Below are 22,782 nucleotides of genomic sequence, written 5' to 3' on the forward strand. Positions count from 1 at the left end.
ATAAAGCCAGAGTAATCTTCTTAGCCTGATTTTTCTCAGGAAACCTCATTAAAAATAAGGCTTGAAATTTTGCTTGAGTAAAGAATTTTCAAAATAAGCCTAGAAGAAACCTAGACAGTGCTGATGACATGAGAAATTATTCCAGGTATTTTTCATCTGGCTTCTCCAGCACTCAGAGTGCACACCAGAAGCTTGTGTAGTGTCATAAAAATGTTCTGTGTTTAATTATTGGTAACACTTTACAACTGATCTGCATTTTTTGAGAACTGTCTGGCATTAAACTGCTATTTTCACAGGATTATTTATTGAAAGTTTGTACTATTGAATGTTATGTCATCTTAACTTCAGACTGTGTTTTTTTTCTAATTGTTGGGTTAGGATTGTTTCTTCCTAGATACATAAGTATGTACATGTCTATGTATACGGTCTACTTACCTATGTATAATCCAGTCTTTCTTTTATGTTCCCTCTATAGCTGTAGTGGTTAAGGTGGAGAATGCAAAATGTTTTCTTAAATAAATTTTTAGTTTGTGTTTGTCCTCTAACATAAAAGTAGCAAAAATAGCATTAGTTTTCAAATTTTTAAAAAGAAATGGGCCTCTCCTTTTAAACTTCCAACCCTCCCCCCACCCCCCAGCTTTGCAAAACTCCTGAATGTTGTTTTAATACATGGGAGTAATGGACTTGAGTCAGTAAAAACATTCATAAAAGCGTTAGTATTAAAACAAACATATGGTAACTTGCAGCTTTTCTTCAGATTTCTCAGGTGGGTTTTGACCTTGAAACTGTTGGTGTTTTGACAAAAAGAGTAGAGAAATATAATTTACTTGAAGCAGCCATTTCTGTTTTGGCAGGCATGTTTTTTAGAAAATACAGTCTGGGGTCTGACCTTGGCAATATGTGTTGCAACATGAATATGTTGCTACAAGTGTTAGTAGTTAATAAACATCAACTTCTTCCTTATTTTAATACTGGAAGCATTGTTTCTAGAACATGTGCTTGGCACACTTAACCTCTGTATGTTTACATAAAAATGTCTACAAATGCTGAGCATAAAACTGCAACTTTGTTAGTTTTTGCTTACTTTGGGTTTAAATCCTTGAATAACTTACCTGTAGTTTTCTGAGTATGGGTGTATGAATACACTCTCTTGCATTCACAGAATGATGCTTGTTCTCAGAAGAAGCCTTTGGACATGTAGCAAGGTAAAGTTCTGAAGCAAGTTGAAATAAAATAATACAGAGACTTGGAAAGAGCTCCAGAATTAGCTCACTGTTTTCCAGATTATGGCATATTTACTTTGGGAGTATCTCTGCCCAGAAACAAGTAATCCCACTAAACCTGATACCACAGTCCTCTGTCCATATTCAGTTCTGCTGGGAAGATAGACTTAATGCTATTCTGAGTATCATTAATTGAGATATAAATAATGGAGAGAAAGCTATGAGGTCAGTACATGTACATGGCTGTCTTTTTCATGCAGAACATTCTTGCAACATATGGAATTATTATTTTTTTTCTTTTAGTCATGCCATTGTGATAGGTTACTTCATCATAATTTTTTAGACTAGACAAGCTGTATTGAAAAACAGGTAGGAATCCACTGGGTATCTTTGAGCTGTACTGAAATCACATATAGGAGAATAACACAACAAGAATTATCCTCTGTAAAATCCTGATCTCAACCCATAAACCTTTTCCTTAATATTATGAACACTACTGCTCCTGCCTAGAGCTGATTGCTACTTTGATTTCTAGAAATGAGAAAAAGATGATGTTCAGTGTTAAAGAAGTTCCTGGTGCTGCTTCTTCCATAACATCAGCTGTGTATATAGCGCGAGAGTAAAACAGCATCTTTAAACAAAAGAAAAAGACTAAATGCATTTTCTGCCTAGGTGGCCTTTCTCAGAGCAAAGGCAGCTTTTGTGGGTGTGGAACAGAACTTAGTTTGTTCTGCAATGCTTCGCTTTTGTGGGGGTGGAACAGAACTTAGTTTGTTCTGCAATGCTTCCTGTCCCACAGATGTGGACTGGTAATGTTGGTTTCATGAACGAATAATGCTGAGGTTTTTTTGTCTCACAAATAACTGTTAGGTTCCAAAGTAAAATTACAGAAGTAAGTCTTGTGCCCTCAAGATGGGATTGTAAAAGTATGTATTCAATGTAATTAGGTACCTAATTGAGTGCTTAAAGTTATGTAATGTATATGCATATGTAAGTAATTAAATTATATTGGGAAATTCTTTATTTGTCATAGTCTGTGTTCTGCTCCCAGATCAAATTATAAGCAGAATTTATTTTGCAGCTATTTGAAAATACTTACTTTCCAAGTAATTTTCTTATTTTTGTTAGGGTTGATGTTTTTTTCTCTCAGATTAACAAAGCTTAAAAAGCTAACTGTGAAAAATCCAAACCAGTTTGGAAAATACAAAAAACATATACCAAAAGGAGACTTGAAAATAAGTTATATCTAGTGAAATTTGTTATAATTAAACACCCTGAGGTCAGAAATCACTGGAAGTTCTTTCGTGTACTTATGAGAGGTAATGAACAGTGTAGCTCATGGGATTGAAGTCAACAGCTAACTGTTCTGGAACAGCTTGCTTTAGTAGATTTTCATGCCTTCATCTCTCTTCAGCAGGAAATGGGGAGACCTTTAACAACTTATCTTGTAAGTGAAACCAGCTGTTGTAGTGAACCAGCTATTGGAGAGAAACCAAGGAGTCACACTTTGTACATAGACCTGAGTTTCTGACAAACCTGATAATCAAAGAGAGGATGAACTTTGACTTAACAATCAGGGCACAGGCAAAAATCAGTCTTAACAGTATTTATTGCTTCTAGGTTGTTATCAAAACAGAGATTTTTGTTTAAATTTCTTACATCTGAGAACGTTTGGGAAAAAGATAAAGGGATTGCACTAGAGAGTAACCCATCAGACCTGGAAGTGAGGTTATTTTCAGTTCATTCATGATGAAGGTCCCTCGGGTAGCCCACTGAATAGTTGGGTTACAGATTGCTTAATTTTAGGCCCGAAGCCTGGCCATTAATACACCAGAATATGCCAAATTTATGCTGCATTATCAACAGGAAAATGCTAGTACTAGAAGGAACAGCAGACATCAGCCTACTGGAATGGTACACCAGAAAAGTGTATCAGAATAATTTCCAGTTTGCCATTAGGCTGATTTATTGTGTGTGAACCTTTTTGTCTAAATACTTAACATTTATTTTTCTGGTGCTCATTTTGAGAAGTACCAATTTCTTGTTTTGCATCAACATTTCCCCCATCCTCATTTTGTATTGTGAATGGTATTGGGTATATCATGTGGAGAAGGGAATAGCCTCTGTGCCTCAGTAGCTGGAGCTTGAAGTACAAGTTTTAAATTAGCACAGCCTGTCAGCTGATAAAGAGCAGCTTATCAGTTCTTACTGCCTTTCTATAATGCTGCCATTTACTATTAAATACTAATATTTGAATGGGGAACAGTTGTACTGATGTGGATCACTGCAAGATTACTTAGTCCACCTGTCTGGGTGCATGCTCTTGTGAGCAAGCAAATTCATTCTCTGTCAAGCTCGTCATGAATTTAATTTGAACCTGTCTTCAGAATTCGCTTCTTTGAATCACATCTGCTGCAGTGATTCATTGCTTACTGTCTCTCCTGTGTGGTCAATGTATGAATTGTTAACAGTAAAGGTTACAAGGAGGGTGCAGGTGAAACTCTGGTCCAAGTCCCTATCCCTGCTGAAAATACTGACTTTGTATGTTTTAAGTGTATAGAGTTTTGTTTGCAGAGATGGTGTGATTTTAATTGATGACTACATGTAGTAATTTCACTGTTAAGAAAAGTCTTCATTTTCCTGAGTAGTTGAATAATCTATGCAAAGAGCTAGAGTGACATCTGTCCATGCACATGCACGTGAATGTGTTTTTTTCTAGAATGACAATTCAATCTCTCTGTGAAAATCTTCAAGCTTACTTCTTTGCTTCTGTTTATTCTTGATCACCCAGCACATCAGTTTCATACTAAGCATAAGTTAATTTCTTTAGATACTGTTCTTCAGCTAGTAGTTTCAACAACTTGAGTCAGTACACTAAAGAATTTTAAATAATTTTTTTGTCTGACTTAGATTAGATGTTCCTAATAAGGCTTTTTCTGTTTTCGGTCTACATGTCTGATACATATTTCGGCATAGATGGAATTATAAAAAATTAAAATACATCATGTCTGGGTTTTCATGTGTGTATACTTCTAAAATGTTATATTCTAATAAATCATTCTAAATATTATATAAAATCTAAATATTGTATGTTCTATTATAGCTCATCATGTTGTTGAAATGAACTTGTTAGGAAAACAGTAGCAGACTTGTCTAATAAGGGTATGGATGCTAGTAAGCTGCTCATCTTGAAGATGACAAAAGAATTTTTAGAGTGCTGCAACCCTAACTGAACCACAGGAACACTGTTCTCAAAATGCTCTTTCAATGAAAAGCTTGCCTCTTTATTTTTAGAAATGAAAGGAGTTTCAAACATAAAATTACATGAGGTTTAATAAAATGTGGTTAGGGGAAGTTCTTAGGGAATGTGATTTGTATTTCTGCAATGTAGTTATATCTTCTTTCATAAACTGCTGATTATCTTTATTCTCTCACTCCCTTTTGCCTTGTAGCCGTCCTCAGAAGGTGTGTTTGTGTCCTTTCCTGCCTGTACATCCACTAAAGGTCTCTACCTGCTTGTATATAATTCAGCATCCAGCAGAGGTGAGTAAGGCTGTGTAACTAAGAGACTTGAGCTCTAATCGTAATGCAGTAAATGGCAGGCAGGAGGAAACAGCTGTGCTGTCACCTCATTGTCATGCTTCAACCCCAGCCATCAGCTGAGTACCATGCAGTGCCACAGTACTTGCCCCTCTGTCACATGGGATGGGGATGAGAAGCAGTGGGAGAAAATTGTAAAATTTTCTGTGAGAGAGATAAGAGCAATTTAATAAATTAAACAAAGTGAAATACAGGAGCAGTAGTACTACTACTACTGCTGCAACTATTAATAATAACAGCAAGTGATGCAAGATACAGTGCTCACCACATGCTGAGGCCTAGCCTATCCCTGAGCAGCAGTTGACAGTTCCTGACCATCCCCAGTTTAAATACTGGTCATGGCATTCTATGTGTGAAATAACTATGTTTAGCCAGTTCAAGTTGTCTGACCGGGACATGCTCCCTTAAGACTTCTTGTGGAACTCCTCACTGGCAAAATGTGAGACACTTGAAAGTCCTTGGCTTAGATAAACACTACTTAATGTACTGATGTTTTCGTTGTTGCTATCAACATTATTCTCATCCTGGATCGGAAACACAGCATTGTATCAACTACTGGAAAAAAATTAATTATATCCCAGCCAAAACCAGGGCAATCATATAATGATTTTTCCTTTTAAACTTCATGACTGAATGCCAGTTCATCTGAGTTGCTATATTTGTTGTTCAGTTCTTCTGAATTATTGTATTTTCTGAAATCACACCTTATTTCTGTAATGCCATGCATGCAAGATATCTCAGCTGTATAGTCCTACTGGGATTGAAATCTACTTACCTTTGTACAAATTGTAAGAATGAAATAACATTATTATTAAGTAACATTAAATAAAATAAAGACACATGGGTGTGATTTGTGGGGTATCCTGTACAAGGCCAGAAGTTGGACTCGATGATCCTCATGGGTCCCTTCCAACTCAGCATATTTTGTGATTCTATGAATACAGTGTCTCACAGAGGTGCTTAGAGTTGATTCATGGAGAAGTGTATTTTGATTACAGCAGTGCTCTTTTATTGATATTAGTGTTCTCCTAAAAATGTGAATTAAGCTATTCATCTTAGTGATAACCTTAGCTATTTCCTCAATGAAAAACTACAGTTCAGCTTCAGAACAGTATGTTTTGGTTTACCAATAGGAGGACATACATTGATGTTTTTCTCTTCAGTTGACAGTGGAGATGGATCATAAGGTATTTAGAAATTGTCTGGGTAGATGGTGAATCTGCAAATTAGACTGTAGAATTCAGAACACTGTACTCTCATGGTCCAGCTGTTTGCTTGACATCACACAGCTGCTCAGTCAACACACAAAGAGTCATTTCCTGAAGGAATTTAAGCAGAACACAAAAAAATCCAATTAAAAAAAAATTCTTCTCTCACAGGGAAATAAATCAGAAGCCATGACATGTTTGGGCCCTAAATGGGAAAACTGATTTTTGATGGACTGTGTATAATAGAAATCTTCCATCTTACTTCCTATTTCAAAAGTACCTGAATATACACTGAAGTCACTTGCTGGGACAAAGAAGTTTAAAAATATGCCAGAGACACTGAATTGACATTTTAATTGTGTTGAATTTTCTGTTCATGGTGGAGAGTATTAGAAAAAGTCTGCAGATTTTTCTGGATTTATACAGCATTCCTGTGTCTGTCGTGAAGACTATCTACAATTTTTTATTATTTAGCAATCAGAACAGCTGTCTGTTACAATGGGATGCAAGTTTTCCATTACTCTATATTTCATAATGATAATTCATAAAACAAACTGTCATTGGAAGACCATTGTGGTAACTATCCAACTATATGAGGGCCCTTGGCTTATTAGAGATAAGTCCTATTAAATAGTACGAAACTAAGAACATCATACACTGATCTTCAGAAGTGGTCACAGGTGGCGCTTTTGAGCGCATAACTACAGAGGTGTACATGACAAAAGGTAAGTTCCCTTTTCTTGTAGCTGCTCATGCTTAAAACCCAATCAGTCTTAAAGGCATATGGGCCTTTTGGACTGTATCTGATCCTTCAGTCTGCCATTGCATTACAGATACACCCTGAACAGTCAGTTTTTAAAATATCCCATTAAACTAACCAGGTAGAGAATATCTTTCCCCTGCTGCATGTCATTCCTGTCATCCGCCATGTGCTTCATTGTTCGCTTTGGAAGTCTGCAGTGCGTTGGACTAAGCCTTCAGCTATGATCTAATGGTGCTGTTGAGACTGGTAATGAGGGAAGGTAGTAATGTAGAAAGTCAGGAAAAACATTTACTGTGTTCTGATTAATGTGATTAATGTCTTCACATTCACACTATCCAGAGGCCAAGCACCTGTGCACATATCAGGTATTGTGAAAGGCAGAAGAATCACTTGTTGTAGAAGAGCAGATCACATGTGAGAAATTGTACTGTCAAACTTCCATTTTGCATAACAGCTACATGAATTATTTAGATTTTTATTTGTGGAAGAATCTGAGGATAATACAACATTCCATGTTAAGGTGTAAATACTTGGTTTCAGATTGTGTTAGTGCACCATTGCTCATCATAAGACTAATTTAAAAACTAAAACTATAGAAACCCAACATCAGGACTAGTGCAAAGGCGATGAAATTATTTGCTCAGTCTGATTTTTTTTTTCTTATTTTCATTTTTTTTCTTTTTGCATATATGTAAATATATATGTACATATATAAGTAAATAGAATAATTGTAATTTTTCCTTTTTCCTGCCTGCTGTTATGATCCATAGGTCAGTGGCATAGCTAGGTGTACAAGCCCCTTTTTGCCTTACCTTTGACTTTGATTAATCTTGAAGTGATTGCAAGTAGGATGTAGACCAAAATGTACTGCTCAAAACCTGAATGATGTGTGTAACTCGGGGCAGAACCCCGAAGTGTAGCAGAGGGTATCTGTTTAAGTTTCTTGTTCCCTGCCTTTCTGTAAGAATTTTCTATGTTAACCATCTAAGAAGAAAATTTAGACTGTGTGTATTTAATGATTTTCTCTATTGATCTAATCTAAGCCAGTAATTAGCTTTGAGTTGCTCATTATAATACCTCTTCCATATAGTATTTCTGAGTGAACAGTAAAAAATGTGAGGGGAAAATTCTTTCTGTTTGCCCTTAAAATTCATAAGCAAACATGAAGGAAATATATACGCACTGACTTCAATAAATATTTGTACTAGTTTGAACTGTTGTTTCATTGTAGATGGATAATCAAAACTATCACAAGCTCCCAGAAAATGCAAAAAAAGCCAGTGCAAAAGTAAATTGCCTTGAGTCTGGAAGGAACTTAGCTTTTCACACTGCAGGTCTGAGAGATCTGTGCCCTCAGTGTTTGGACTAGTGCTGAGCAGTGCTCACTCAGCATCAGGGCTGCGCCTCCAAGACTGCTTTCAGAGGCCAGTAGCTTGTGGGTGGGCAACAGATCGGAGGGCACATATCCAGAACAGCTAAGCTGGGCTGACCAGGGGGATATTCCATACCATATGACAACACAGCTGGGAGAGGTGGGTGGCAAATGGCATCTCTCATTGAGGCTTGTGTAGGAACTGCTACATGTGCTGAGGCCCTATTTCCCAGGAAGTGGTTGCACTTTGCCTGCTGATAGGAAAAGGAGAATAAAATATATTTATTTTCCTTCTGCCCGTTGCTTCTGCCTATCAGATTCATTTACATCTTATTTCCCCACCCCATTCCGCTGAGAAGGAAGAGAGGCTGGTGGGCACCAAGAGGCCAACCAAAGTCAGCCCGCCATGTAAGTCCTTTAGTCCTATTTCTATCTATGTACTTTAGTAGTCACATAATGAATAAACAAAGAGTTGCAAATAACTTATGCAGAAAGTTGCAAATTATTATCTCTGAGGAGAACAAAGGAGAGTAACTTCTCACTTTCAAACCAGTAAATATAAAATTGCTGGTATGATAATGTTACATACAGACTGGATAAATACAATTTTTTAAATGAGGAAAATTAGTAACTACTAAAACATTTTTAATGTTAGTTTGATTCAGCTCTTAAGTTTCTGTTCGCTATTCCTTTCTGCTTTGCATTTTATATTTTAGCTTCCTATTTATTTAGCTTCCATTGGTTTTAGATTGGAAAATCTTATTTCCTGTTTTAGTAAGAGAATGTATTTCTTTGATAGGAAAGGTAATTCTCAAGTAGGGATATGACATTGCAGGGAGCAGTTGAATAACTTTCGCCTGACTGATGACAACTCTTTTGGTTTTGCTTATCAGAGACATATAGATGATTTTCTTCCAGTTCCTTTATTACCACTTCTTAAATTCTTATAAAGCAGGGAGGCCTCTGACTGCTGAATTGGAATGTTATTTAATTATGACAAAAGAAAAACACATTATACTGTACCACTGTTGATGGCTTATTCTGAGGTAGAAGAAATTGATGGCAGTTTGAACTATATTTCTCCCTCCCATTGCTGGCACTTCACACCCAAGTTACTTTGATCATTGTCTGTCCCTAGAAGACATCATGCTGCTGCTGCCATGAAAAAGAATGGTGGATGTAGTAGGACAGCTACTTCTTCAACTCCATGATGTTTTGTTTATAGAGGATCAGGAGATAAGGTTCAGAAAAAGCAAAATTAATAAAAATTTTAGGCAACAGTAATAAGTCTTCAGAAAACTATTTTAACAGTACTTTGGTAGCAAGACAATGTGAGAATGCAGACAGCTGCACATTGATATTTGTGGAAACAATATATGCCCAGAATGAGTTAAGCAGGGCCTCATGTTCACAAATACTCTGTTGTTGAGATACGGCTCTTAAATTAAAAGGTAAACCAAACCCTTCACCCCTACCCCTGGGGTTCATTAGTTAATGCCATTTAGGGACTGATGTTTGTATGTTCATTGTCTGAATCATCTGACATTCAGGTTGAGAATATTGTAAGAACTTATTTATCTTACTGGGTTTAAGGTTTTCATGATCCTTACCTGACATCTAGTGTCTTACCTCCTGCTAGATTCAGCTACTAACCTTCCTTTGTTCATCTTGTGACTAATAAAGAAACTGAAACTTCCATTTTGGTGTTGGCTTGCTGTCTTCACTATGTGCAAGATAAAACTATATATCTGCTTCCTTGATAGGAAAAAAAAATCTGACATCACACAAACTGAAGCTCAAATTGTACTAATTATTGTCTAGACAAAAGTTCATTGCCAGCTCTGCTAAATGAAGCACAGAAATATATTGCTCTTTTTTAGGAGTAGATAGTTTGCTTCAGCTGTTATTACTTCCTTCTTCCTTAATTTTCTGAAGTCCTGCTTCAACACAGCTCTCTTTAGTCCTCTTTGAGAAATGAAAAGCCCCTGCTCTCCACCCAGGTGTGGTGGTCAATCTTCCTCACCTGTGGAACAAAGGTGTATTCAAATGCCTGGTCACCCCAGCTTGAATGGCATGAGACAAAAGTCATTGTGGCAGTGTAGGTGTCATTGTATAGGTTACTCTAAAATGAAGTGACAGCAGAATGTTTGCATTTCACACTGTATCTTCTTGCAAGAGATTGTTTTTTTTTTTTAGCATCTGTTTGTGGAAATTGAGCTCTACCCTAGTTTTCTACTGATCCTGATACTATTTCATTAATGCTAATGCTTTTTTTTTGCCCACTGTTTATTGTTCTGTGATTTTCTCTGAAGTTTTGTTACTGTTTTTTATACTGATAGCCTAGTTCAAATTTATGATGTTGATCATAGATTAGTTGAGACTGAGTTCAATATTGTCAATCAAAACAATACAATTTGAAGCATCAAGACTGGGGGTTTTTGTCCTGAAGATTTTTGCCCTGTTACCTGCTGAAATTTTTTCTCTGTCTGCAGTCAACAGAATTTGATAGAAATTGAAAACATTAACAATTCATAGAAGCCTTTCTTGATTTTATTCCAAAGTAACTTTTATTTTTTTACAGGAAAGTCGAGTGTTAAGAACAGTACCTTTGCTAGCAGCTTGTCTCCCTCCAGACAAATGTAAAATTTTGGTTGGTCGACGTTTTAACGAAGACAGGTGAGCAGGATTGCCTGTGCATTTTCTGGTTCTCTGTAAATTATAGGAATATATCTTTCAGTGTCTTTTTAAATAGCCTACAGCGTTCTTAATTTTTATTTCAAGTGTGCACACTCACTTTTGATAATAGCTTCTGATTTCCAAAGACAGTCAGAAGCACTTGATAATCTTCCTTTAGGTTACAGTTTCAGTTCTGTGCTCTTGGAGTGTTCAGATAGCTACTTTCAAACTCTTATCTGTTTCCAGTTGTGTTCTTTCCTAGTACTAGGTCTGTCTTGCTATTCTATTTTGTTCTTTTTTGATTTGCTTTATCTGACTAACCATTTGGTGTCACTGAAGTAAAACTAACAGTTTTTACTCAAGTGTGAGAAATTAAGAAAGTACCCTCATGGTGAGAAACTCTTTAAAATTAAGAAAAATACATTCACTTTTTCTTAATCTTAATTACAAGAAAACAGCTCTCAGAATTTTTTAAATTATTTTTTTTTTCTAATATTCTGAGACATTGGAAAATACTGCTTTCCCATATAGCATCTTTAATCCTGATTAAATGAAGCTAAATCTTAGAAACAAGGTCTTGGTGCAAAGCCAGTAAAGTTTTACTGCATACATTTTTCAGTTAAGCAAATAGAAATTATGAATACTTACAAAGGAAATTAATTGTTGATCGAGTTGAATCCTTAGAGGAAATTCTCTGTAGAGTTCAGTGTACAAAAATGTTGGAAGGAAATACAGAGTGAGGCTTGCACATCTTTGTGCTGCCTGTGTATTAACTAGAAAACATCAAAAATACCTTTCTTTTCTTTCAGTCTTCTACGATAACTCTAATAATTATCTCAAAGGTTTTAAGCTACAGGGAGATTTTACTCCCTTCTTATTAAACCCGAAAATGAACTTTTCAAATTGATACGCATCAGGTAGAACACTGTCAATACAGTATGCGCCTAGTAAATATATGAATTCTTTTAAATTGATGATGACAATATTAAAGCTGCTTCAAGTTTGAATCCAGAGGTATTTCTCTAAACTAGAGGATTGTCTTTAGGTCAAAACCTCTGTGGAACATCTCAGCCTCAAATTCTGTTAGACTTTGTTGCCATAAACCATGCTGGAGGTGGTGATAGAAACGAACATTTTCATTAGGTTAATAAGGATTTTTGTGATCTGTGTTACCCAGGTGTGGGGCTAAAATGTAACACTTTCAGCATCTGTAGTGCCTGCTTTGTACTGTACATGTGAGACTGTAAAAATTGGGAGTGCTCAGTTAGTGAGTTTATGTCCACATTCTTGGGAAGAGGAAGGAAGAGTGATGGACAAGAGTTACATTCCAGCTTTACAATGTGTTATTGCATGTTTTTTCTTCTTAGCTATAAATGAATTCAGTCAATGTGTTAAGCAATATTCCTTCCTTGTAAAAACAAAGGAACAGGCACTTTGCAGACTTGTAGAAACATCTCAGTGTTTACTGTAAATGGGAAGGGCTGTACTGGTCCTTAATCTTCTCTTAGGCTGAAAGTCCCTACTGAAGTATCTTGTGAGACTTCTAAAGCCTCACAAATTGTAGTGCTTCATCTTACATTTTTTGCCACATCAAACTAAACAGGATTTGTTTGTTTTCTAGATTTCTTTAAAGCCATGCTGTCTGTAAGCAGTTTGGTACCTACTGTACAGGCAACTTAATCCACCTTGACCCCTGTCAGGGCAAGACTTCTATCTTTTTTACTTTCAAGAAATAAGTTATTACAGAATGCTTGCTGGTATATTGTAGAAGTATCATTGGTTTGAAGCACCTTAAGACTTCGAATTTGTTGATGCTTTGCTTTTTGTTGTTATCTGATACTATTTGTGTCCTTCTCTGCTGCCACCGGGAGTGCATGGTTTGGAAGGGTATAAGCCAGTAAAACTCAAAATCTCTGCTGACCTTGTGTGTGGACAGTGACCTTGTCACTGACCTTGTGTGTGGGCAATGCCTGGAGATGGAGGCATGATGTGGTGCCCACATTCTTCCTCTGCATGCATGTAGAACCCTACATGTGTCAGACTTGACCAAGCGATAACCTGGATGGTTTCCCATACTCTTATAAATAATCATAATAGAATGGTAGTTGAAATATTTGTATTATTTTAGGGGATCCAGCAGCTCTTGGCAACAGCTCTGAAAACTCAGAACAGTTCAAAGCAACCTTTGTGAGCATAAGTAATGGTCATTATGGATTTGAGTGAAACCTAAGCCATACGCAGCAGCAGATTTTCTTTGGAAGTCTCCAGCACAGCAGTGCCACAGCTCTAGCAGTGGCATGCCAAGCAGCAAACTAACTGCGGTGAATCTGGAGCTGTCAGAGGTCTGCTTTTAAGGGCAAGTGTACATACCATCTTAGCTGGGTAGCTCTCAGTGCCCATCACTTGAAGGGGAAGGCATGTTTGCTGTCTAAGTGTATCTTGGTTATTTTTCCAATGCTTTGTAATCAGCATCCAAAACATATGAGGAGAACAAAGGGATTTTATAAGGAGCTCCAGAATTGGGTCCTACGGAATAATTGGCATGACCTGAATGAAAGTATAACATTTAGTTGTCCAATGGTTATGACAGTAAGACTGAAAATCAGGATTTTATTCTTGATTTGCCTATATTGCAGAAAAGCTGAAGAACCAAGTTTGGAAATTTTTTAACACCAAATAGTGAAAGACTTTAACTCTGACATTTTTTATGATATTGATTATATTAATGTCAGACACTGGGATTTTTTTGATGTACTGAAACGATTAAGCTAGAAGTGAACAGTTTGGCATGAGTACTTAGAACATGATGGTATTGTAAAAATAACACATTTGCTAGTTGTTAATATTTGCTGTTTTATTTTCCTTCAATAAAAATGGAATAATATTGTTAATACACATGATATGGTGAGCAAGGGAAGTTGAAATATACAAAAGTGTGGGGGAGAACAGAGGGGTAGCTAGGGCATCTGTTGTCTCAAGTCAGTAAAGTGATTACTTATTCCTGAATACAAAGTTAAGGTATAATTTATGTAGCTGGATATACACTGTATAGTATGGTTTTCTGAAACTGCATTTACAAAAGCCTTTATACTTGAAGGATGTGTATTAAAATGCTTTCTACAAAGATACAGAACTTCAAAAAAGTGAAGTGTAGTAGTATGGGCAAAAAAAAGTGCTAATGTCTTTTCCCTGCATTGTTTATAGACTTGTACAACTGCAATATATTAAAGCAGTATATATATATATATATAGTATATAGAAATGTTAGGGCAAAAAACAGTTATTGTCTCTTATACATTAATAAAATACAATTTATTGGATTAATGCTCTTTTTAGGCTACTAATAAAATTTTGTAGGCAATTGGTTTTGTATAATAACACTGTTGTACTCAGGAGTAATTCTGGGCACATATTGAACAGAGATAACAACTGTATCTAATATCTAACATGTCAAAAATTTGAATTATTTTGGTACCAGACTTTTATAAACAACCTTGTCACTATAGTTGTTAAGTTTCATTTTATATTTTGTGACTATTTGGATGGGATGATTTTGCCTTTATTTTATTTTTCTGTAAAGGTAATATAATTCTCAAGCCTTCCCTCCTTGCAAATATTCACACTTTGGCGATTCTGGATGCTGTGATAAAATTATAGATTCTAATGAAGGAACACTTACAAGACACCAGATGCAAATATTTTGACATCCACCACTTCGTTACTTAGGACAGTGTGGAAGAATTACAAATTTATCTGCTTTGCTCTCTGAAATCAAACCACATAAAGTGCTGGTTCTGCACCTGGGATGGGGCAGCTCTGGCTGTGTGTGTAGACTGGGGAATGAGGTGCTCGAAAGCAGCGATGTGGAAAGGGACCTGGGGGCCCTGGTTGATGGTGAGTTGAACATGAATCATCAGTGCCCTGGCAGCCAGGAGGGCCAGCCTTGTCCTGGGGAGCGTCAGGGACAGCATTGCCATTGGGTAGGGGAGGGGATTGTCCTGGTTTGCTCTGCACTGGGACAGCCTCAATTTGTATATTGTGTGCAGATTTGGTCACCACAATATAAATGATATTGAGCAGTTAGAGAGCAATGAAGGCAGTGACAGGCCTCAAGGGGAAGCCGTGTGAGGAGTGTCTGAGGTCACTTGGTCTGTTCAGCCTGGAGAAGAAGAGACTGAGGGGAGACCTCACTGCAGTTACAACTTCTTGTGAGGGAAAGAGGGGTAGATACTGATCTCTTCTTTCTTGTGAACAGCAACAGAACCCAGGGGAATGGCCTGAAGTTGTGCCAGGGGATATTTAGGTTGGATACCAGGATAAGGCTTTTCATCCTGAGAGCTCTTGGGCCCTGGAACAGGCTCCAAAAGGAAGTGGTCACAGCACCAAACCTGTCTGAGTTCAATAAGCATTCGGTCAATACTCTCAAGTGCATGAAGGTGTCCTCTTGCGGTCCTGAGCAGGGACAGGAGTTGAGTCAATGATCCTTGTGGGTCCCTTACAATTCTGCATATTCTATGATGTTATGGTTCTGTGATTCTATGAAATATTAGTATATTTGCCAGCCCTCCTGTAGTTCAGTAGTTTAGATCAGAAGTTAAATGGACCACTTGGGAAATTTTGTAGTTTCACTTTCAAAGTAATAAAATGCAACTTATTTCTGTTGATTTTGTAAAGCTGTTCAAGGTAATTAGGTAATTATGTACAATAGATAGGGCACTTTCTAGTGCTTCTTCACAAAGACTAATTCTTACTATATCAAATATCAACTAATGTAAAACTGTTTACAGGTTGTGATTCTTTATTCAGGTAACATTTTTGTGAGCTTTTTTGTGTGGTTTGCTGTCATTATGCTATCAAACTAAATTAATGCATTTTTGCCTCTTACCTCAATTAAGAAGAACTAGATGCAGGCAGAGATCATCAGGCTGTCACAGCTTTTGTCATTCTGTGTGTGAAAGTAATTAGTTATTTTATTTTTCAGGTATTATTTTTCAGCTGGTTAACTGAACATGTGTTAATTTCCATCCAAAACTGTAGTTTACCATATCAAATTTCAGATTTCTCAATATAATTTAGATAACATTCTCTCTGGCTATTTTTAATTTGAGTACTATAGACTTCAGCTTTGCAGTAAGTCCAGAACAGTTCCTTTCTACTGATCCCTCCTCCTCACATTTTCTCTCTCCCTCAGAGTGTGTGCTTTCCCCAGGCTGCAGCACCTTTCTGGGCATATTCACAGGGAACACAATAACACTTGCAGCTTCCTTACTACCAAAACCTTGACAGCCTATATCACATATGGGAAGACCTCACTCTCTACAGCTAACTGAAAAGCAGTTGTAGTGAGGTGAGTGTTGGTTTCTTCTCTGAACTAACAAGCAACAGACAAAGAAATGGCTCTCGAGATGTGTTTCAATGAGAGGTTTAGATTGGAAAATTTCCTCAGCAAAAGGACTGTCAGGCAGTAGAACAGGCTGCCCAGGAAAGTGGTTGACTCACCTGGGAAGTGTTTAAAAGACTAGTAGCTAAAGAGTCTGGGGATGTGGTTTAGTGGTGGACATGGCAGTGTTAAGTATCCAGTTGGACTTGATTGTCTTTGAGGTCCTTTCCAATGTAAACAGTTCTATGATTATCCATGTGTTATTGTTTCTGTTCTTAAAGATTATGCTTTACATACAAAGAAAGTAGATAAATGATAAAAAAGTAGATTAAACAGAGGCAATCTTGCTGGATATCTCTTATGCTACAGTCCGGATCCTGAGAGCCTCTTTCTGAATGTAGAAATGACAGAGGGTAGTTACCTTTTTTTAAATCTATGTTATTACCTGATGGAAATTACTACCTTATAGGAATTACAGCAGTCCACAGTCTTCCAATCACAGGAGTACTGAGGGAGGCAGAGGCACCTGCCTATAATGAAGGTGAGATAGTAAAAATTATAAGAAAAACTGAGAAGTCCTCATTAACCTGATAGTTTTTTACAGATAATACGTTGGCATCTATTCTTTATTAGTGGTATTATTTGCTACTAAATGGCAGTGTTATATTTTTAAAATTTGAATGCTTGCCACTGGATCCATGTTGAATTAAAACCATCTAGAGAGTTTGAGAGCAACTGAGTAGATGTGTAATGAAAATGTATATGGTACAAAAATGGGATTATGTTTAAATTACACATTTCAAGAGCACGCATCCTACAAATAAAGAAATGCTACTAAAGTACAATCATGAGAATGTATAAATCTTCTGTGACAAAGCAGTTCGATATTCAGACATGAATGAAATATCTGAATAGTTCTACTTAGCAGAGATTGTTTTTGTGCTAAATGGATTATAAAAGCCTGCAATACCTGCTGGAGACCAAAAATAAAGCTGTTTTGTAAGAGAAGCAAGTATTGTAAGTATTTATCTTATGGAGCTCAAGGCCATAGTTGTATCTTACAGCATAACTTTTAAATATATCATCTGTTTGAGCTTTATGTTAGCTGCTGGCCATGACAAGCAGATAAAAAAAAATTGTATTGATGTATTTATAGAAAGAGAAAATGACTATCTTCAGATTGATGTTAGCTTTCATTGTTGCAATAAAAATCTTGGATTGAAGTAAATTACTACAGCTGTAAATGATACAAATTGTTTTTTCTTGGGAATTCCAACATTTTCTGAAGTCTGAAAGTCTGCAAGTACTGCAAAGTGCCAATGAAAGTATTGGAAATGTCATTGTGTCTGTATAAAGGATTTTTCTTCAGTATAATCTTTCTAGTGAATATTCCTTCAATTTCTTCATGTCATTCGGTTTTGAGGATAAGAGCAGCTAAGGGCCATCATTGGCTGTCGATATTCATTACATATGTACTATAGAATTACAGAATACCAGCATGGAAGGGGACTTTAAGGATCATCTGGTCTGAAATTTTTAAGCAAAAACACAGTCTAGACAGGATGGTTAAATCTTACGTGTCCAGTGTTGGGGAAGTCATGGAAGTAACATTTGGAGGGAATTAAAGGTGTGGAAGGACTAGGAAGAGGAAAGACTAGGAGAGTTGAGATTGTTCGTCCTGGAAAGGAGGTGAGCTAATTGCAACCTTCTAGTACAGGAATGGGGCCTACCAAATGGATGGAGAGAGACTATTTACAAAGACATTTAGTAACAGAACAAGGAGGAATGGATTCAAAGTGAAAGAAAGTAGGTTTAGATTAAAAATTAAGAAGTTCTTTACTTCGGGAGTGGTGAGGCACTGGGAAAGACTGCCCAGAGAAGCTGTGGATGCCCTGTCTTGATATGTTCAAAGCTGGGTTGGATGGGGCTCTGAGCAGCCTGGTCTAGTGGGAGGTGTTCCAGCTTGTGGCAAGGAGCTTGGAACGGGATGATGTTTCAGGTGCCTTCCAACCAAGCCATGCTATGATTTTGTGATGATTCTGTGATCCTTGGATGAGCATGCATTGAAAACCATTATTTTCAATGTATTGTCAACTAAAACATCAGTTGTGGTGTTCGTAATATGAACTTAAAGAGTTTCATAATCAATACAGATTTGGAATAGTTTTAAGAATTCCTTTTTTTAATCGTCTAAGAGGAGTTAAAATCTCTTCTGCCTCAGAATTAGGACAGTTTGCTCTTTGAAAACTTGGGTTCTCAAGGTAAACATAAAAGTTTTTAGGTTTAAGCCTTGCATGTTAGATACTGTGTAATGGGAAAAGCCCCTCACTTTTGATTTTATGTAACAAGATTGGTGGTTAAAATAAAATGATACCAAATTACTATACTGTAAGTAAGGCTTAAAAAAATAGTGGGCAGAGAAGTTTCCAGGTACTTCTGTTTGCCACAGACTTATCTTACAGATTTCGAGTTTCTATTTACAATTATTTTCCTGTTCATTTGGAAAAGACAGATCATTATGTTTTGGTTTTGTTTATTTGTTTGTGTGTTTGTTCTTTGAAGTAAATGACAGGAAAGAAACATTGAATCAGTTTGAAAGAAACTGCTGAATCAGTTTGGACTGTTTGCTGGAGGGAGGAGGCTGGCAGAGAGGGTGGTCAGGTGGTGGAATACTATCTCCAGGCTTACTCAGGTATACTGAATTCCATTCCACATTCATTTCATGTACATCCTGTATGGTCCCATTTGAGTCTTAATCTCAGGATCTCAATGTCTTGGACTTCCATTCTGTCTGAATTTAACATCTCAAAATTGTTTTTTTTCCACATGCTTCCTCAGAGAGTGATAATGGAATCCAGGTTTAAGTACACCTCATGTATATAAACTCAAAATTCATTCCGAACCATTTATTTCTTCCCTAGTCCTCCCCACTCTTACTGATGCTTCCCCGTGCAAGAACACATGATTGTTGCTTGATTTTTGAGAAGTGGTGCAGGTTCCCGGTTCCTGAAACTTAAAAGCTCCAGGTGACAGTGACAATAGGAATTTCTCAGTGTGAACTTAGATATTTACAGTATGCCTTTGTTTGTGTCCATGATCTTGCACCTAGTGGATCTTGATAGGTTTCATGAAGAGCTCACTTTATGTGCTGGCTATTGTTAATCCCATTCCGATACACCTGAGGTGTGCTGGCTTCTCTTTCCACTTCACATGGTGTTTCAACTGCACGTAACTCTTCTCATCTTACCAAATCAGTTACACCTTATAACCACTGAGGTACTATGTAGAATTAATTTCTTATTTGATGTCACATACTTTGGACAGTCAATCCTTGCTTTATATTTCTTCATGCTTTCTGATTGAGGTAAGACTGAAGACTGAGAAATGAGTTTCAGACAAGTAACACAGCCTTTATTACAAGACTAGATTTTTCTTGGGTTCTCCCCTACCAGTCTGCTTGACTGCTCCATTCTGGTGAGACCCCATGTGGAGTACTGTGTCCAGCTCTGGAGCCCTCAACACAGAAAAGATATGGGCCATGGACATGTTGGAATGAGTCCAGAGGAAGGCCATGAAGATGATCAGAGGGCTGAACACATCTCTTATGGGAAAGGCTGAGTTAGAATTCTTCAGACTGGAGAAGAGAAGGCTCCAAGGGAGACCTTATAGAAGCCTTTTGGTACCTAAAGGGGATTTCAACAAAGCTGGAGACAGACTTTTGCAAGGTCTAGAACAAGGGAAATGGTTTTAAACCGTCAGTAGTAGGTTTAGATTAGATACTAGGAATAAATTGTTTACCCTTATGGGGATGAGGCAGGTTGCTTACTTATGGCTTTGTTGGTCCCACGTTGGGCCTCCCCCTGGAGGCTCTCCTGACAGGGGAAACCCTCCTGGAGCAGTTTTGTATCAGGAAAAGGAGATGCACTGGACTTTTTTGGTCTTCAGCTTCTTGTTTTATTGTTATCTTATCAAAACTTCAGCACACTGTCTGCACCAGACCTTGCATGCATGAAAACAGCACAAAAATGGCTAACAATCTCATGTTACAAGACCTTTTAAGTCTCATCAAAAACTAAGTTACTCAATTAGGAAGTGACACCTAGATTATTTTCCTTTCTAACCAATAACAGACCCCTAAAGACCTGTAATGCAGATTTTTATACCCAATTACAAGATACCACCTAAACCCATGAAGAAGAAAGAAGAAGGAAGATAAAGGAACATGAGACAACACCCTATACCCTCTATCTTGTCCCCATCTACAAAATGCTAAAAATCCAAAAACCTAAATTTCTCACCCAAGTGACATACTATACTACTCTCTATAATCTATTTCACAGTTTTGTGGTCTCTACTTTAATTTGAGGCTTTGGAGGCCTTCTCCATGAATGAGAGTCAAAGTCAGTGCTTCCCTGGGAGTCAGAACCCCTCAGGGTGGACAGAAATATTGCCCTTGCCCTAGGTTTCCAGTCAGGGTGGACAGAAATATTGCTCTTGCCCTAGGTTTCCAAACTTACTGAAGCTGTGGCTGCCCTATCCTTGGAGTGTTCAGCCAGACTAGTTTATGCTTGGCTTTTGAGACCTGGAGTTCTATTTAAATGACAATGTCTTTCACAGGTTTTTACAGACTAAGACAGTGGTGTCCTGCAAAAACTTGAGGAGTTTCCATGTACATTAACAGTACACTTAATAGACAGTTGTTACTCCTGTGGTCCATTGAAAAACGTAGAAGGCAACAGGAAGGAAGAAGAGAGTGTAAAAGTATGGGAACTATAACTGTGCCAGTTAGTATAAGTAGTAATTCAAACAAAACCCAAACCAATGGAAATTATAACATTCTCAAAAGTGTCCTGTAGGTGTGGATCATTAATTGCTAATATGCTGCATATATAGAAGGATAAAAATTGGATAACTGCAGTAATTTTATGCCAAGTGTTTGAACAAATTTTTCTAGAGTACATGTATTAAATTCTGGTAAAGAATTCAAAATGTCTTTGGCTCCACTACTCATTAGAGTAGTGATTAAGTATTGGAAAAGATATGACATACTGCTTTAGTCAGCTTTCATTGGTCACTTTTGTGGGTTTTTTTTGACTGCCCCCACTTAGAAGCTGGGGAAAACCAGCAACTTCTGAAGTGTTGGAAGGTGAAGGTGATAGATGAGAAAGAGACGTTCTAAGTAAAATTTGGTGGAGATGAGTGGGAGCTAATATTTCAATAATTAATTTAATTTTGTGTTTCTGTGCATTGAAGGTATCCTGAATTAGCAACTGTGTGTAGAAATCCCAATACTCTAATTTTGTATCCTGGAGCCGAAGCAACTAATTTGGAAGAAGTTGCAGTGATGTCTTCTAGTCCATCTGTTATGATTATCATTGATGGAACATGGAGTCAGGCTAAAGATATATTTTACAAAAATTCTCTCTTCCGCCTTCCCAAGCAGGTGAGTTATAAATTGTAAAATAAAAATTCAAAATTTGTCTAATAGCTGCTTCCTTCTGATCAGTCAGAAGGGAGTGGTTTTCTGAGGATGCAATCAGCTAACAAGAGAAGACAGCTTGAGCAATTATTTAAGCAATCTGTAAAATTGTAAAGATGATTGTAAATATTGAGGGTTTCTACTTTCTCACTTTAAATTTGTTTTTGTTTGTTTTTGAGTTAGTGTATGTAACTTCATAGTGAATCATTGTTTTGCAAGATTGAAAACTAATTTGTGTAGAAAATTTTAGTATCTTGTTTAAGATGTTGGAATATATAGATTGAAATAAGTGTTTCTTTTCCCGTGCATAAATATTTTACAGTGCAGAAATAGGAAAGCTGAAAGGTGAATTTTCATCCTATTAGAAAATGGTCACATCCCTCTCATATGTGGTCTCCACAGTATTAAAAATTCTGTCTCAGGTAACATGTTACAAATACTGTCCATTTGACTGTGTGAAGAATTTTGTGTGTAGATCTTAAGTATTTGCATCAGACTAGGATTCTTTGTCTACATTTAATTTTGATAAAGCTGCCATTTTTATTCAGGGATATAACTGAAAGTGCATTTTAGAAAAATTATTAATACCAACAGGTTTACTAATGGAAAAAATAATTCCCTTCATCATTGGGTCATAATTAGTATCTCTGGGACTGTTAAATTGTTTATTTTATTAAAATAATGGACAGCAGACTTATGGATCATTTTACATACAAGTAATGCTTTTAAAAGTATTAAATCCTGCCTAAGGCAAATTGGAGCTGACAAAGACTTTCAAGTGATAGAGCAAGTAAAAATGATGTAATGAAAATGTGCTAAGATAGTATACCAAAAAACTCTTGTAAAATTGAGCAGTAGTGTTGACTATAATGCATGAAACCTTATTTAACAAAATTAAGAAATATAGAAATAATTTCTATTTTAAAAAATCTATAATACCCAGTTTGTTACTTTAATTAACATTTATTTTACTATTGCATTAGATTTCACCAAGTTATTAAGTGTATGTGTGCACTACAAGAAATGAAAAAAAGTTTCATGTTTGCAAACAAATGTGTTCCTATCACAGGAGGTTATTACA

General features: G+C 36.8%; 1 protein-coding gene across 1 annotated transcript in view; it reads left to right on the top strand.

The window, feature by feature from the left end:
- The window catches only part of DTWD2 (DTW domain containing 2), a 72,855-nt gene that overhangs the window by 16,850 nt on the left and 33,223 nt on the right, over positions 1–22,782 (top strand). Inside the window, exons 2-4 of the mRNA XM_030257983.4 lie at positions 4,676–4,766; positions 10,748–10,842; positions 21,476–21,665. Of these exons, the coding sequence (XP_030113843.1) occupies positions 4,676–4,766; positions 10,748–10,842; positions 21,476–21,665 (376 nt within the window). The remainder of the gene's footprint in view (positions 1–4,675; positions 4,767–10,747; positions 10,843–21,475; positions 21,666–22,782) is intronic.

This window comes from Taeniopygia guttata, chromosome Z (genome assembly GCF_048771995.1).
Source record: "Taeniopygia guttata chromosome Z, bTaeGut7.mat, whole genome shotgun sequence".
Taxonomy (NCBI): Eukaryota; Metazoa; Chordata; class Aves; order Passeriformes; family Estrildidae; genus Taeniopygia; species Taeniopygia guttata.